Source organism: Propithecus coquereli, unplaced genomic scaffold (genome assembly GCF_000956105.1).
Source record: "Propithecus coquereli isolate 6110/MARCELLA unplaced genomic scaffold, Pcoq_1.0 Scaffold171, whole genome shotgun sequence".
NCBI classification, from domain to species: Eukaryota; Metazoa; Chordata; class Mammalia; order Primates; family Indriidae; genus Propithecus; species Propithecus coquereli.
In genome coordinates this window covers 3,041,918-3,058,782 of record NW_012141747.1, presented here as the reverse complement: position 1 = coordinate 3,058,782, position 16,865 = coordinate 3,041,918, and the positions used below count along the sequence as shown (strand labels likewise).

At 47.2% G+C, this 16,865-nt stretch overlaps 1 protein-coding gene and 1 pseudogene across 1 annotated transcript in view; both read left to right on the top strand.

Annotated features, from left to right (window-relative positions):
• The window catches only part of CHST10 (carbohydrate sulfotransferase 10), a 33,171-nt gene extending 19,213 nt beyond the window's left edge, over nucleotides 1-13,958 (top strand). The window contains exons 5-7 of the mRNA XM_012641887.1: nucleotides 9,380-9,614; nucleotides 11,876-11,981; nucleotides 13,421-13,958. Coding sequence (XP_012497341.1) covers nucleotides 9,380-9,614; nucleotides 11,876-11,981; nucleotides 13,421-13,958 — 879 coding nt within the window. The remainder of the gene's footprint in view (nucleotides 1-9,379; nucleotides 9,615-11,875; nucleotides 11,982-13,420) is intronic.
• LOC105808258 lies at nucleotides 1,616-3,333 on the top strand (annotated as a pseudogene).
• Nucleotides 13,959-16,865: the final 2,907 nt, after the last annotated feature.

Below are 16,865 nucleotides of genomic sequence, written 5' to 3'. Positions count from 1 at the left end.
GTAGGGGTCCTGTTTCATTCTTCTGCATGTGGCTATCCAATTTTCCCAGCACCATTTATTGACTAGGACTTCTTTTCCCCAGTGTACATTGTTGTCTGCTTTGTCACAAAGATCAGTTGGTTGTAGGTAAATGGTTTTAAATACGGGTTTTTTATTCTGTTCCATTGGTCTATGTCTCTATTTCTGTACCAATACCATGCTGTTTTGGTTACTATAGCCTCGTAGTATAGTTTGAAGTCTGGTAACGTGATGCCTCTCCATTTGTTCTTTTTACTTAAGATTGCTTTGGCTGTTTGGACTCTTTTCTGGTTCCAAATGAAACATAGAATTATTTTTTCTAGATCTGTGAAATATACCTTTGGTAATTTGACGGGGATTGCATTGAATTTGTAAGTCACTTTGGGTAGTATGGACATTTTAACAATGTTGATTCTGCCTATTCATGAGTATGATATGTTTTCCATTTGTTTGTATCCTCTGTGATTTCTTTCCTCAAAGTTTCACAGTCTTCCTGTAGAGATCTTTCACCCCCTTGGTTAAATATATTCCTAGGTATTTTATTGTCTTTGTAGCTATTGGGAATGGTGTTGAGTCTTTGATGTGATTCTCAGCTTGACTGTTATTAGTATATAGAAATGCTACTGATTTATGTACATTGATTTTGTATCCTGAGACTTTGCTGAATTTATCAATCCCAGAAGACTCTTATTGGAATCTTTAGAGTTTTCTAGATACAAGATCGTATCACCAGTGATGAGCGATAGTTTGGCCTCCTCTTTCCTGATTTGGCTACCCTTTAATATTCTTCTCTTGCCTGATTGCTCTGGCTAGGACTTCCAGTACTATTTTGAATAGAAGTGGTAACAGTGGGCATCCTTGTCTTGTTCCAGCTCTTAGGGGGAATGCTTTGAACTTTTCCCCATTCAGTATGATGTTGGCTGAGGGTTTATCTTATATAGCTTTTATAATTTTGATATATACTCCTCCTATGTCTAGTTTGTTGAGGATTTTTGTCATGAATGGTGCTGGATTTTGCAGAAAAATATTTTTTCTGCATCTATTGAGATGATCATATGGTCTTTTGTTTTTGCTTATGTTTATGTGGTGAATCACATTTATTGATTTACGTATCTTGAACCATCCTTGCATCCCTGGGATGAAGCCCACTTGGTCCTGGTGGATTTTTTTTTTCAAGTGCTGTTAAATTCGGTTTGCTAGTATTTTATTGAAGATTTTTACATCTATATTCATAAGGGATATCAATCTGTAGTTTTCTTTTTTTGTTGTATCCTTTCCAGGCTTTGGTATCAAGGTAATACTGGCTTCATAGAATGAGTTGGGCTTCATAGAATTATTATGGAATAATTTCTGTATTCTGGGTACCAGGTCTTCTTTGTAGGTCTGATAGAATTTGGCTGTGAATCTATCTGGTCCAGGGGTTATTTTGGGGGGCGTGGGGGTTATTATGGTTTCTATCTCACTGTTCATTATTGGTCTGTTCAGGAGTTCTGTTTCTTCCTGGTTAAGGCTTAGGAGGTCTTGTGTTTCCAGGAACTTGTCCATTTCCTCTACATTCTCTAGTTTATGAGCATAGAGATTTATATAATATTCATGGATGGGGGCCGAGGGCGGGGCGGCCGCAGCCTCTGCCATTCCCGGGCCCCACCCCCCTGGCCTCGGCGCACCGCACTTCCGCCCGCGCCCGCCCTCCCCAACCGCGCGCGCGCTCTGCCCGCCCCGGAGCCTCGCCCTCCGCCACGATGAGCAGGTGAGTGCGAGCGAGGGCATGAAATTTTAATTCCACTCAGGGGAGAAAGTGCTGTGCTTCAAGCCTGACCCCAGCAAGGTGCGAGTGCTGTACGATGCCAAGATTGTCGATGTTATTGTTGGGAAAGACGAAAAAGGCAGAAAGATCCCAGAATATCTGATCCATTTTAATGGTTGGAACAGAAGCTGGGGTAGACGGCAGCCAAAGATCATGTGCTTCGTGATACTGCTGAAAATCGTAGATTACAGCGTAAATTGGCAAGAAAAGCTGTAGCTCGCCTGAAAAGCACAGCAAGACAGAAGCAGCGCTGTAGGTTGCCTGGTGTTGACTCTGTCTTAAAAAGCCTTCCTGTTGAAGAAAAAGATGAAAATGATGAAAACTCAATAAGCAGTTCCTCTGATAATAATGAAGCAAAGGAGGAAGAAATAAGTGAAGAAAGTGATACTGAAGAAAAGATCGAAGTGAAAGAAGAACCGGAGCTGCAAACACAAAGGGAAATGGAAGAAAGAACAATAACTATAGAAATCCCTGAAGTTCTGAAGAAGCAGCTTGAGGATGATTCTTACTGTATTAACAGGAGGAAACGGTTAGTGAAGCTTCCATGCCAGACCAACATCGTAACGATTTTGGAATCCTACGTGAAGCATTTTGCTATCAATGCAGCCTTTTCAGCCAATGAGAGGCCTCGTCACCACCACGTCATGCCACACGCCAACATGAACGTGCATTATATCCCAGCAGAAAAGAACGTTGACCTTTGTAAGGAGATGGCGGATGGACTAAGAATAACCTTTGATTACACTCTCCCGTTGGTTTTGCTCTATCCATATGAACAAACTCAGTATAAAAAGGTGACTTCGTCTAAATTTTTTCTTCCAATTAAGGAAAGTGCTACAAACACTAATAGGAGCCAGGAGGAGCTCTCTCCTAGCCCACCTTTGTTGAATCCATCCACGCCTCAGTCCACAGAGAGTCAGGAGACCACGGGTGAACTGGCCACCCCCAAACGGCGCAAAGCTGAGCCGGAAGCATTGCAGTCTCTGAGGCGGTCCACGCGCCACACGGCCAGCTGTGACAGGCTGTCTGAGAGCAGCACCTCGCCTCAGCCAAAGCGCCGGCAGCAGGACACATCTGCCAGCATGCCCAAGCTGTTCCTGCACCTGGAAAAGAAGACACCAGTACATAGCAGATCATCTTCACCTATTCCTCTGACTCCCAGCAAGGAAGGGAGTGCTGTGTTTGCTGGCTTTGAAGGGAGAAGAACTGATGAAATAAACGAGGTCCTCTCCTGGAAGCTCATGCCCGACAATTACCCCCCAGGTGACCAGCCGCCCCCTCCCTCTTACATTTATGGGGCACAGCATTTGCTGCGGTTGTTTGTAAAACTTCCAGAAATCCTTGGAAAGATGTCCTTTTCTGAGAAGAATCTGAAGACTTTACTGAAGCACTTTCAGCTCTTTCTGAGGTTTTTAGCAGAATACCATGATGACTTCTTCCCAGAGTCAGCTTATGTCGCTGCCTGTGAGGTGCATTACAGCACCAAGAACCCTTGGGCAATTTATTAAAGTTTTGATGGTTCTGTAAGACCAGCTGCTCCATCTAGCTTTGCGCTCTGGGTTCCAGGTAAAGAACTAACAAAATGATGGGTCTTCCTTACATAGAGTGCAAATGTAATGCCCATCCTGTGGGCTCTGGCAGAGGTGGCCCCTATTGTTTTAGTTGCCCACATACTGTAGTTATTGTGTTAATAATTACTTCTGAGGTGCCTGTAAGGGCTCTGCTACACTTACTACTGCACAGGCCATCTGTGATGGCAGAAAAAAAAAAGAGCAACTATGTTCACATTGAATGTTCATAAAAGTGTACATAGGTTAGGCTATTTGGGTAGATGTTTCAGTTACTTAGCAAGAATGACATTGTTTTGTTGTTTGTTAGCATTAAACAAAAATTTTTTTGCAAACTGTTTTCATTCTTGTGATGAGGCTGAACAACTCTGTCCAACAAATTTTAGTTTGTACTTGGAAACTGCAAAGTAGTCGCAAAGTATTTTAGAGGGAATTAGTATTGATGGCAAAAGAAAATTTGCAGCTATACATTTGCTTGTGACAGTTCTCTCTTTGTGAAACGTTATTTTTGGTGATCCAAGTAAAGCATTGCCTGTCTTGTTTGAGATTTTATAGCTATACTTTGTTGTGTAATGTTATGGTTCCCTTTCTGTAAAATGTTATTTTGGGTGATCTAAATAAAGCATTGCCTGTCTTGTTTGAAATAAAAAAAATATATATATATTCATGGATGTTGTTTCATATTTCTGCCGTATCCATTGTAATGTCACCTTTTTCATTTCTGATTGAGCTTATTTGAGTCCTTTGTCTTCTCTTTTTGGTTAATTGGGCAAGAGGTCTATTGATTCTGTTTATCTTTTCAAAGAATCAACTTTTTGCTTCGTTAATCCTTAGTATTGTTTTTTTGTTTTCCAGTTCATTTACTTCTTCTCTGACCTTCGTTCATTATTTTTCTTTTGCTGACTTTCGGTTTGGATTGTTCTTCCTTTTCTAGTTCCTTAAGGTATGACATTATGTTGTTAATTTATGATCCTTCTGTCTTTTTGATGTAGGCATTTAAGGCTGTGAATTTTCCTCTGAGGAATGCTTTTGCTGTGTCCCATAGATTTTGATAGCTTGTGTCCCCTTTGTCATTCAGTTCCTTCAAAGAATTTTTTGATTTCCTTCTTAATTTCATTCTTGACCCAATAATCATTCAGCAGCAGGTTGTTTAATTTCCATGACTTTGTGTAGGTTTGAGTGTTTCTCTTGTAATTGATTTCTAGTTTTACCCCACTGTAGTCTGAGAAAGTACATGGTATGATTTTGATTTTTTTGAATTTGTTGAGACCTGTTTTGTGGCCTAAGATATGATCAATCTTGGAGAATGTCTCATGTGCTGCTGAGAAGAATGTGTATTTTGTAGTTTTTGGGTTAGAGTGTTCTGTAAGTGTCTGTTAGGTCCAGTTTATTTAGAGTTTGGTTTAAGTCCATTGTTTCCTTATTTATTATCTGCTTTGATGATTTGTCAAGCTCTGACAGTGGGGTGTTGAGGTCCCCGGCAATTATGATGGTGCTATTTATTTCTTTGCTTAGCTCTTGTAAAGTTTGCTTTATGTATCTGGGAGCCCCTGTGTTGGGCGCATATATTGATATATTTAGGATTATTATGTCTTCTTGTTGAATTGCTCCCTTTACCATTATATAATGACCCTCTTGGTCTTTCTTTACCCTTGTTGGCTTAAGGCCAATTTTGTCTGATAAGAGAATGGCTACACCTGCTTTCTTTTGATTTCCAATTGCATGGAATATTTTTTTGTATCCTTTCATGTTGAGTCTGTGTGTGTCCTTGTGGGTTAGATGTGTTTCCTGAAGACAGCAGATACCTAGGTTGTGTTTTTACCTCCATTTAGCCAGCCTGTCTTTCGAGAGGAGCATGCAGTCCATTAATGCTGAGTGATAGAATTGGTATGTGGGATGTTGATCTGTTCATCCTGTTGTATAGTCCCTTATAGCTATGTTTTACCTCTTGTTCTGTTATAAGAGTTGTGAGTTTTGGGGGGTTTTTAGGTAAATTTACACTAGTGAGTATCTGTTGTGTATAGTGCTCTTCTGAGTATTTCATGCAGGGCAGGTCTGGTCATAGCAAATTCCCTCAGCATTTGCTTGTTGGAAAAAACTTAATTTTTCTGTCAATTATGAAACTTAGTTTTTTCAGGATATAAATTCTAGGCTGACAGTTGTTCTGTTTAAGTTGATTGAAGATGGGGCCCCAATCCCTTCTTGCTTGTAAGGTTTCCTCTGAGAAGTCTGCAATTAGCCTGACAGGTTTTCCTTTGTAGGTTATATAATGCTTTCATCTTGTTTCTTGCAGAATTTTCTCCTTCATTTTGACTTTGGCCAGGTTGATTACTATGTGTCTTGGAGGTGACCTATTTGCTAGGAATCTTTCTTTTGTTCAGTGTCCATCTTGTATCTGTATGTTGAATTCCTGGCAATACCAAGGAAGTTTTCCTCAATAATTCCCTCAAATAGGTTTTCCATGCTTTTAGCTCTTTCTTCTTCCTCAGGGACACCTATATTCAAATGTTAGTTTACTTCACATAGTCCCATATGTCTCTCAGTAATTGCTCGGACTTTTTAATACTCTTCTCTGCCTTTTTGAATGACTGGGTTATCTCAAGACCCTTGTATTTAAGCTCTGAGATTCCTTCTTGGTTTAGCCCGTCATTAAAGCTTTCTTCTGTGTTTTGAAATTCCTTAAATGACTCTTTCATTTCTTTAAGTTCTATTATGTTCTTTCTTATGTTGTCTAGCTCTCTAGTGACTTTTTCATCGATTTCCTGAAATATTTTTTTGGCGTCTTTTTGTTGGTTTTCAACTTTCTCTTCAGTTCCATTCATCTTATTTGCCGTCCATATTCTGAATTCCATTTCTGTCATTTCAGCAATTTCCTTGTGGGTGGAGTCCAGTACTGTAGTTCAATTGTGTTCCCTTGTGAGTGTCGAACTATTTTGTATTTTCATGTTGCCAGGGTTCTTTTGCTGGTTTCTTCTCATCTGGCTCCTTTTCTCTCGGCTCTGGGTTAATAGAATTTCAGGGCACCTGTTCTCTGTTGCTGGAGATTCTCTCGAACCAAGTACAAGGGTGATGGCTGCTTAGGGCTGGGTGGTCCTGAGTGAAGTGTTGGACCTTGGGTCCAACGGTAGTGGTGGCCCAGTGGTAGTGGTGGGGACTCAGTAGTGGAGTCTTGGGGTCCAGACACAGCTCTGGAGTCTCAGGGGTGGCGTTGTAGGCCCAGCAGGGGCCCTGGAGCTACAGGGGCAAAGCCTCAGACTCAGGCACAGTGAGAATCGGCTCTGGGTATTTCAGGGGCAGAGCCACCCATGTGGGGGGAGCTGTTCCACCAGTGTGGGGACTGCTGATGCCCAGTTGCACAGGCAAGAATTTGTCTTAGTCGCCCAGGGTCCGTTTGGCAGACCAGAGCTGCTGCTCAGTCAAGGTTCTCCCCCACCACCTAGGACCCACTGAGGTGGTTGTCCCAGGCTTTCCAAGTGGTGCCTCTGGTGTCTAGGGCTTGTCCTCTGTGCAGACTGGAGGATGAGCCAGCTGGGGAGAGGCGCCACTGGCCAAATTCTCAGCTCAAACCGCATTCCTGGTTACAGTGGGTGGTGGAGGGGCTGGGAAGGCCAAGAGTCTGAATGGAAGAAAGCTGCTCTCCGGCCTCTTAGGTCACTCTCCTTGGAGGGGAACTGTGCACAGAATGTCCAAACTCTGGGATCACGCAAGTTCTCCCCGCAATTCCATGGTCACCATATTGCTTGGGCTCATGGGGGTGGAAAAGCTTCCAGGTAACTTGGTAGCCCGCTGATCACTGAAGGAGTGTGGGAGGAAGAAAGGGATCCCCCTAACCCCTTCACTGGGCTCCGACCCTCTCTGGGTTTGCTCCTCGCTGATATCTTCTTTTCCTTTATCCTCTTGCTTTTCTGCTTCGCAGTTTTCCTCCATGAGGTCCCCATCAGGCTCTGGTGCTTCTCTCTCTGACCTACACCTGAGCTGTGTTCCCTCTCCCCTCCTTTCTCTGAAACCCTTCCTTCACTCCCGGTCTGGCAAGCGATGTCTCTAGTCAGCCATCTTGCCCCCTTCTTCACTTGCTAACTTTGATTCTGGGCCTGGAGGGTTGAGGTTGCAGTTGTGCCAAAGAAAGGAAATGAGTCAAGCAAGTTGTAAAGATGTTTATCGGCCCAGAATTAAACTGCAGAGACAGGGACAGCTCCTGTCCCTGGTTGGCAGTGTAAGGATGGCAAAATAGAACCCAGTAAAAATAGAAAGCATACACCCAGTCAGAGTAGAGTGCTGTTGGAGTTTATTTCTCTCGGGACATTGATGTAATAGAGATCAAGTCTGCAGAACTCTGAGACGGCCCAGGAATGTTGCTATTAGGTTGAGGCATTCCAGGGCAAAAAAAGAATTTGGATGGGCTCCATACAGACAAGAAACAAAAAACCCTATAGAACATAGGAGGGTGGCTTCAATAGGACAAGTTAAGGAAAAGATGGATAAAAACAAAGGTAGGGGGTAAGCCTTTTTGCAAAGTGCCCTTCTCTTCCCACCTTCTTTTGGGATAAATGAGCAAGAGATAGGATCAATAAGGGAATGGGGTTAAGTGAGACCCCTTCTTATAAGAGCAAGGAGAGTGCCTGGCGTGGCTCCTGGAGTTCTGTGGCAGGCGGAGGGCACGGGCGGCAGGGTCATGCTGATACCCCGTGGGGAGGATCCGAGGCCACTCTGTAGAGGACAGAGGGGAGTAAGGCTGCAGGTGCCTGCTCTCTCACTTCCCAGTGTCTCCAACTCTGCAAGCAGGTGTCAGGAAGCCCCAGGACATTCTTCCCTCTGCCAGGGAATCCCAGGAGATTCAGTTACACACTCGAGGGAGAAAGAGCACCCTGGACAAATATTACAGAGTGTAAGGGAGTTTGGTTATGGTAGATCCACGAAGGAAGAGTGGGGAGCTGGGCAGTGGGGTGGGAACCTCTGTTGTCCCAATATTTCCAGTGTCCTTGTTCTAGTGTGTTCTAGAAGGCTTGCAGCCTTCTCCCAATTTTGTAACTGACCCAGTCCCCAGGGAAGACATGTTGTTATAACTGCCCCATAAATGGACTGCCTGGCAAGATGAGTGCATTTTAAAAGTTATAACAAGGGCATTTTGGTCCATTCAATAAAGTTAATTGGGAGGGCCTGTCTGCTCTGCAATCTTGGGAAGAAGTTCTATATAGCTTTAAGGGAAGAAGTGGGTACAGCCGCAGAAGCATTTTAAAATGCTGAGAAACAGGGCCACAGCTGGAGGACACCGAAGGAGTGGGGTCAGGCAGACAGCCCTGCAGTTCACATGCTGCTCAGAGAACCAGATGATGTCAGCAGCGAGGGCATTTTAACTCACTGAGGATGCAGTCTCTGGCAGCTTCTGTGTGCGTTGCCACAGGCATTCGTACTCTGCTGAAGCTGTCCTGGGCGTCTCCACCAGACGCTGCAACTGACTCCAAGCAGAGTCAACACTCAACAGGCAGCTGTGAAAGGAATGACCCTGCCACCTAGCAAAGCAGCAGGAGTTTGAACTGTGCCAACCAAAGGCCTCCTGGGTCATAGGTATTCTCTTAGGTTCCAGGATGGCCCACAGAGGCTGTGCCATCATTTAGGACTTGAACTTTTTCATCTTTTTTGGGTTTGTTTGTTTTCCCTGGCAAGTGGATTCCAAACATCTTTTTTGGGTTTTTAAGTCAATCTTCTCTCAAGAAGGAAAGTCCAGTGAAGCAGGTTTGCTTCTGTTTTCCTTGCCTACCACGCTGATTCATCTCCATGACTTCTCAGGGCCATGGGAAGCCCTGAGGAAGGCCTGGAAAGTGGCTGGGAACAGTTGTTGTCACGCTGTAAAAAGGGGAGGAAGGATGAACAAGAAGGCCCAGATGGTGAGGAAGAGGGGACGGGCCGGCAGGAGTGGCTCCTGCTTGGTCTCTCTCCGGTGTCCTCCTAACCGCCTTGTGCCTGTCTTGCCTCCTGTCACCTGCAGCCGACTGGGAAGGTGCTTCCTGACAGCCGGCTTGTTCAACCCCTGGTCTACATGGAGCGCCTGGAACTCATCAGAAATGTCTGCAGGGACGAAGCCCTGAAGAATCTCTCGCATACTGCTGTCTCCAAATTTGTCCTGGACCGAATATTTGTCTGTGACAAGCACAAGATTCTTTTCTGCCAGACTCCCAAAGTGGGCAACACCCAATGGAAGAAAGTGCTGATCGTTCTAAATGGTACACGTGTGGCCAGCAGACGTTTGTTTGTGATGTCCAGGGCTGGCCTGGGGAGGGTCCCAGGGGCCTGGGTGGGGGACAGCAGAGAGGAGTCAAAGAAGGGGGTGGTTTCTCTTGAATGACTGGCAGCCCCACAAACAGTTCCCTGTTGTTGCTGTTTCCTGTTAGTCTTGTACCTTGAAAGTTGGTGGGGTCACTGTGAACACTGATTCTTTCCAGAGGGGCACAGGCAGGGTCAGGATCTCCTTGCCTTTCACAGCAGAATCCCCACCACAGGCAGTTTGCCCACACTGTGGGTCTCTTGTCTTCTCTTCAGCTTCCTGAGCTGATTCTCACAGCCATGTGCTCTGTCCTGAGTGAGTTAGGGGCCCTCACAGTCCCTCTGCAGTGAGCCATGCCCCAGAGCCTGCAAGAGGACCCTGCCACAGGGCCCGGGGCCTCCTCAGCTGCAGACACGTATTCTGTGCCAGTTGGTAGAAAGAAATTGTCCCCCATTTTACACTAAGCATCTGTATTCAGAGGATTTAGTCAACTTGCTTCAGGAAATCTGGTGTTTGCTAGATAACAAATTAGATCATCAAAAAGTGGCCTCATGCACTACAGTTTTGATTACTCACCACTCTTCAGGTACCATATTTGTTTGCTTAAATTCCAGTTAGTCTGAACTGATCCAAGATAATTATGGGCTCTGTCTGTTAAATTCAGTTTCGAAAGGAACTTAGCTCCAGTTGACAGCAGTGGGCCTCCCAGATTAGGAATCAGACCTTGGGGCCCTGAGGTGGGTGGCCTTGGGGCTCCTTGTCCTCCAGATGCTGCCCTCAGGGTCAGCGGTGGTCAGCATTGGTCATCGTTGGCTTCCGTTTGGCCTTTACACAAGTTGGTTGGGGGAGAAAAGGGTCTTGTGGTCATCAGATATATAATTAATGTGCTCTGGAGTAGTCTGATAGCATATTGTGGTTTTGAAATTGGAGAACGAAGTTACAAATCAAATTGAAAGTAAGGACTATGCAAGAGTAACAAATAGGCCCCCACAGTGTAAAGTATCATACTTTAAAGAAGTAAACAGCCACTTACAAGGGCAGGATGGAAATAGGAGTGGGCTTGTCAGGTCATATAATGAAGAAGCAGGCGTTCCTTGTGTCTGTGTTCAGTCATCCATAGATGCACCTGGACGGGAACAGGTCCGCAGGTGGGTCCAGGTGCAGATCCACAGAGCTGTCCTTCTGTCATCCGCTTCAAAGCCAGTGCTCCTCTTTCTCATTTCACAGCCATGCACAGCACACAGCACAGAGTTCTGTGTGGGGCTTAAACATCTGGGGGAGGAATGAGTGAAACAGACAAGGCTATGGCCACCACTCAAATGGCCCAAGAGAGACGGTTTCCTGCCAGGACTCTGATCTTAACATGACAGGGTTAGCAGAAAGATGGATGTTAACGTTTGCAGAGGCTTAGCTAAAACCTTCTTGGCATAATGACAATATATTGCCATTTGCCTACATTGAGAAGAGTGAAAAACCTGCCCTGCCATGAGCCCTGGGATGCCCTCCCAGGTTCCATTCAGCAGCCTGGACCCAGCACTGAGCCCAGATGACAGACTCTGGCTGCTGACAGTGCCTGCCTTCCCCTCAGACATGTTGTGTCCTCCTCTGACTCCTGTCTCAGATGTATCACAGCTCCCACAACTGGCCAGATTTTTCCAGCATCAGAAGTCTTTGCCACTTGCCAGTCTGAGATGATGCAAGGGTACCTGAAAACCACTGTAGGCCTGGGGGATGTGGTGCTGGGAGAGCTCAGCCTGTCAGCAGTGACCAGGCCGTGACGGTACAGTGGGTGTGCGTTAGCGCTGTGTTGCGCAGTCCTGCTCCTCTGGCACTTCCCTCCAGTCTCAGAGCGGGATAAGTATTGCTGGTGTTAGAATTCTGTTTGCATGCAGTGATCTTCCTTTAATAGCAGATTTAGCCCAATTAGGTGCATTGCCAGGGGCAGGCACTGCCAGTATTTCTACTCTTGGTCCTTCCTCCTTCCTCCCCTAATCATCAGTTTCCTCCGGTTGGCTTATGGATTCCCAAAAGCTTTACTTCACTGTCTCATCCTGCGGGCAGAAGCAGTTGGAAGTCAAAGACCTAAATTAAGATAATCAGGGGCAGGCTTGTCATGCATGCCATGGGGAGCATGGGGCCCAAGGAAGGAGACGGACAGGCATTTTCTCTGAGGGCTGCACCGAGGCGGCCAACACACCTTCTGTTCTGTTTACTTCCCAGGAGCTTTTCCTTCCATTGAAGAGATCCCCGAAAATGTGGTTCATGACCATGAGAAGAATGGCCTCCCTCGCCTCTCTTCCTTCAGCAGTGCAGAAATTCAGAAGCGGTAAGAGTAGCTTCCTGAAATGGAAAGGGGGGATTTTGAAAAAGTGAGAAGAAATTTTGAAAAAACCGTAGGCTCGGTTCTGTACTTGCCAAGTGTTCCAATTCGCTCCACGGGCCCCTGGGGACTGTCGGTTTGTGTCCGTGGGAGGTAGCCAAGCCTATGCCCAGCATTCAGCGCACTTAAACTCAGATCCTTGCTTGAATCTCTGAATGTGTTCCCCAGCTTTGCCGTCACACAGTCCATTAAAATGAAATTTCATTAATAGAAATGAGTGGTCAACTTTGTTCTGCTTTGGTATTGTTAAGTTTTGTGGATTTCTTGCTGAATATGATCTTTGCTTTATACGAAAGGGATTTGGGTTGGAGGGAGACCCCACTGAGCTTTTCGTTTTCCCAGAGGCCTTGTGCCTGCCACCATGGGAACTTCCTCCAGAGTGGTGTCATGGGCTGGACCCCACACAGGCAGGGCCAAGAGACAGACCCCTGATTGCAGCAAGGGTGGAGTCCTTAGCTAATAAATGGGAAAGTTCCCCATATGAGCTACCAGATGGCCCCGGGGAGCAAGGTTTAAAAAGAATAAGAATGCAGAAAGCAGTGACTGCCAGGCCGCCAGCAGGGCTTTGCCCTCCCGTGCCCTACACCACGTCTGGTCCTGGTGGATTCAGTCTGCCCAACTCTACAGACTCCATGAGAGGTGCTCCTAGGGAAGGTGCCCTGTCATCACCTAGGCACTTCATAGGGCTTTTGTGAGACTAGCTAAGACACACAAAGCGAGGAAAGCCGTTTCTGGCGTGTGGTAAGCATGCCTTAATGCATTGATGGTATCACTGTTCTTGTCATTATCACTGCTGCCGTCCTCCTTGCCAGGACCGCTGCTCTGCTGCTGCTCCGATGGCCACTTGCCAGGCCCCTGCTCCTGCTGGCTGTAGGGTGAAGCCTCGCTCTCCATTTTCTCATTCCCCCCCGCCCCATGCCCTTCTGTCTTACTCTTCCTTCCTCTGGCAATTTTGAGTTGAATATTTAAAGATATGCCCTTAAAGTAACTTTCTCTGGTCTCAGCTATTCCTGATTCACTCAGAGTTCCTGCCCTTACAGTTTTCTGCCCAGGAACAAAACTTTAGACATTCTTGAAGTCTTAAATTATTCAAGTAAATAAAACATAGATTAAATAGATGTCTTTACAGTGACCCCCTAGGATGAGTACTATGGCCTTGGACAGTCAAGATTTTCCAAGCCTCCATTTCTTCACCTGTAAAATGGGTTAATCCACAAAATCTCGGGGTAGGTCTAGTAAGAGATGCATGGCAGGACTTTGCCCAAGTGAGGGTTCAGCAAACGGCAGCAGCTGCTCTGTTTGTTCTTCACTCTTCCCACCCTCTCCACCATTATTACCTCCAGTGGCATTGAGTTAACCCTGTTTGTTCTCATTTTTTTCTTTAGCTTGAAAACATACTTCAAGTTTTTTATCGTAAGAGATCCCTTTGAAAGACTTATTTCTGCATTTAAGGATAAGTTCGTTCACAATCCTCGGTTTGAACCTTGGTATAGACATGAGATTGCCCCTGGCATCATCAGAAAATATAGAAGGAACCGGACAGAGACCCGGGGGATCCAGTTTGAAGATTTTGTGCGCTACCTGGGTGATCCAAACCACAGATGGCTAGACCTTCAGTTTGGGGACCACATCATTCACTGGGTGACATACGTAGAACTCTGTGCACCCTGCGAGATAAAGTACAGTGTGATTGGACACCACGAGACCCTGGAGGACGATGCCCCATACATCTTAAAGGAAGCCGGCATAGACCACCTGGTATCCTACCCAACCATCCCTCCGGGCATTACCGTGTATAATAGAACCAAGGTGGAGCACTATTTTCTGGGCATCAGCAAACGAGACATCAGACGGCTGTATGCGCGTTTTGAAGGAGACTTTAAGCTCTTTGGGTATCAGAAACCAGATTTTTTGCTAAACTAATGCATAGGACCAGCAAATTCACATATCTTTGTTAGACCAGGGGCTAACCAGGTGGAGGTCTGAGCACAGAAGTGACACTTCCTCCATCACACTTCTTTTAGAACTCCCGAGGGCTCCTGTGGGCCTGTGAGCACCATGGCAAATGATACTGGACCCTGACTGTTATGACTTAGTTTGGATATAAGATGCACCGAGGGTCCCGTACCACCCCCGCCACCGGTGTCATTAGGATGCCTCTGGCCTTCGCTGTCCTCAGAGGAGAGAAAAGACTAAACGTTTGCATCCGACAGACCCTCAGAGAGGAACACTACCCAGCATCGGGAGCCACCTCCCTCAGCCATCAAAGGGATCACAGCCGGGGCTCTCCTGGCTGGTCAGGGGTGTCCCGGCTGTCACCAGGGGATTGCAGGAACGGCACCCAGCACTTTCAGGAGGGATGGAGAAGCCAAGGGGCTGCACAAATCACGGAAGCTCACATAGCATCACATCTGAGGAACAAAGTGACACCTCTGGCTTTCATCTTGGTGCGGCTGTGATCATGGAGGCAGACCATTCTTTCATGATGACTGTGTTCCTGGGACATTCAGTGGTGCCCCGAGGTGGTTTCCAGCAGCCCATGTTTTCAGAATCCATGTCTGCTAAGCTGGTCCGTGTTTCTGGGCCTCATCTGCTAAGCGCCTCTCTCACTCACCACGAGAGATACAATTTTGGAAAGTGAGGCGAGTTCCACCTGAGAGGAGGAACATCTTTGGGGGCCGTAAAAGGAACATGGCATGGGAAAGGGAGAGCCGGCTGGGCCTTGGGGCTCAGGCTGCTGTGGATTTGAGTGTGTCTGTCCTGACTTGTCCTTCCTGGATGGGCAGCATGGGGTCTCCACCAGGGACCTCCCAGCACTAGCAAGGGCAGCATGCCAGCATCTCAGAACTCAGTGCAGTTTAGACATTTCAGTTCCTTTCATCTCAGCAAAACGCATACCACAGGGCCCATTTCTGATAATGCCTCCGTCCTGGACTCCATGGCTAGAAGTAGGGCAATCAGGTTCACCAGCAATAAAATCCTGGCTGAGGCAGCCTCCAGGAACGTGTCTTCCAGGCACTGAGGCAGGCCCCGGTGAGGAGCAAGCCACAGCGACGCAGATGCCGTCCAGCAGCCAGGGCCGTGGAGAGACGATAGGACAGTTTCCTAAGATGGGTCCCCAGCGCTCAGGTGTGCGTGGCGCCACTGAACCCAGTGCAGGAGGAGTGAGCTGGGCTTTTCCTAAAGGCAGCCTCAACCCTCCTTTTCTCAAAATGGTTTCCTACATATGTAAATGTGAAAGTAAAATAAAATTTAAAATATGTGCCAAACCTGTCACGGGCTGCAGTTCCTAGGGAAGGTGCTCCCAGGCCACTAGTTCCCCTGCCCCCAGGCCAGTGACGGGCAGACAGGCCTGGGCACACACAGGCTGCTCAGGACGGACCTCCGGAGGGCAACGGGGCCCTGCCTTGCGTCCGTCCGTCCTCAGTTAACTCACCAAGGATGTGACACGTGGGTTGTTTTCCTGTAAGGTTTTAGCAGAGTCTTGTTAAAATTTCAGACCTAATGAGCCGATTGATTACCTCTTTCCTATTTGAAATGTAACAGTGTTGAATAAGGTATGTGAATTTAAGGCCTTAAAGTTAGTCCTAATTAAAATAGCATTTTCTCTCAGAAGCAAAAGGTTGGCCACCTGGGTTGGTTGTGTTTTTTTTTCCCTCCCTATCAGCATTTGGGTTAATTTCCTAACATATTTTGTTGAACAAGTAGAGATTGCTGCCAGAGTGCCTCCTGCACATGTCACAGTATGTCCAGAACAAGGACACCCCACCCTCGCCCTTAGCTGTGGCACCTGGCACCACGCGCAGTTCCTGGACCCACGCGCAGTTCCTGGACAGCGCCCCCCACCCCTGGGGGGGGCAGCCCCTCAGCCTCCACGGAGGTCCCCAGACTTCCTTCTGAGTCCCCAGAATCCGCTTCCTCCCTTCTCAGCCCTAAGCATGTGGTCCTTCTCCCTCTGCCCCTGAGTCACTACCACAGTCTGGGGACTCTGTTCCCAGCCGGGCCCCCTCAGGGTTGAGGCCGGGGCTGGGGGCGCAGTCCACTCCCAGGCAGCAACACCAGGGAAGGGGCAGCCGGGGGCTGGAGAGGACAGGCCCCCTGGGCAGTCTCCGCAGTCACGGAGCCTGGGTGTGAAAGAGACGGAAGCAGCAGCTCTGCCTCTAAAAAGTGGTCTTACAGCCAGGAGGGCAATTTCTAAATTTAAAAGTTTAATAACATTAGTTGACTTAATGGGTCTGTGTCATTAATTGCTTCTCTCGCACTGGGTTTCGCTCCTCCTCACACATTCCAGATTTATTGGTTGTGTTGAGAACCCCAACAGTGTAGTGTCCCAGCTGAGATGAGACCTGATTTTCATGGTGGCTGACTGGGTACATGCAGAGGTGTTCGGACCACTGTGTGCAGGGGACCCAGGCGGCCTCCACTTCAGGTTCCTGGGGAGAAGAGCCTCCTACCAGGGAGGGGGTCCCAGAGGGTTACTGGGGGATGATGCACCCCCGACCCCACTTCCCCACTCTGAACCCCAGCATGGGTGGCTTCGCCAAGATATCCAGACAAGGGGACCAGCAGAAGCCTGGATCGGAAGGGGAAGAGTAATGAATACAGCACATAAATGCGAGGCAAAGGCAGCCTGCCATCTATCTGACTAAATTTAAATTACTCAACATATGTTTTCCAAGTCCCTTGGACATGCCATGCCCTGCACAGGGGGTTGGGCTCCCAGAAGAGGCATGGGAGGTGCTGGGACAGGGCCGCACCTGTCCGGTCGAGTCGAGGGAGGAGGCTCCCGGCGGACTTGGCAGGAACATGGGGGAGGATTATAGAAGGTGC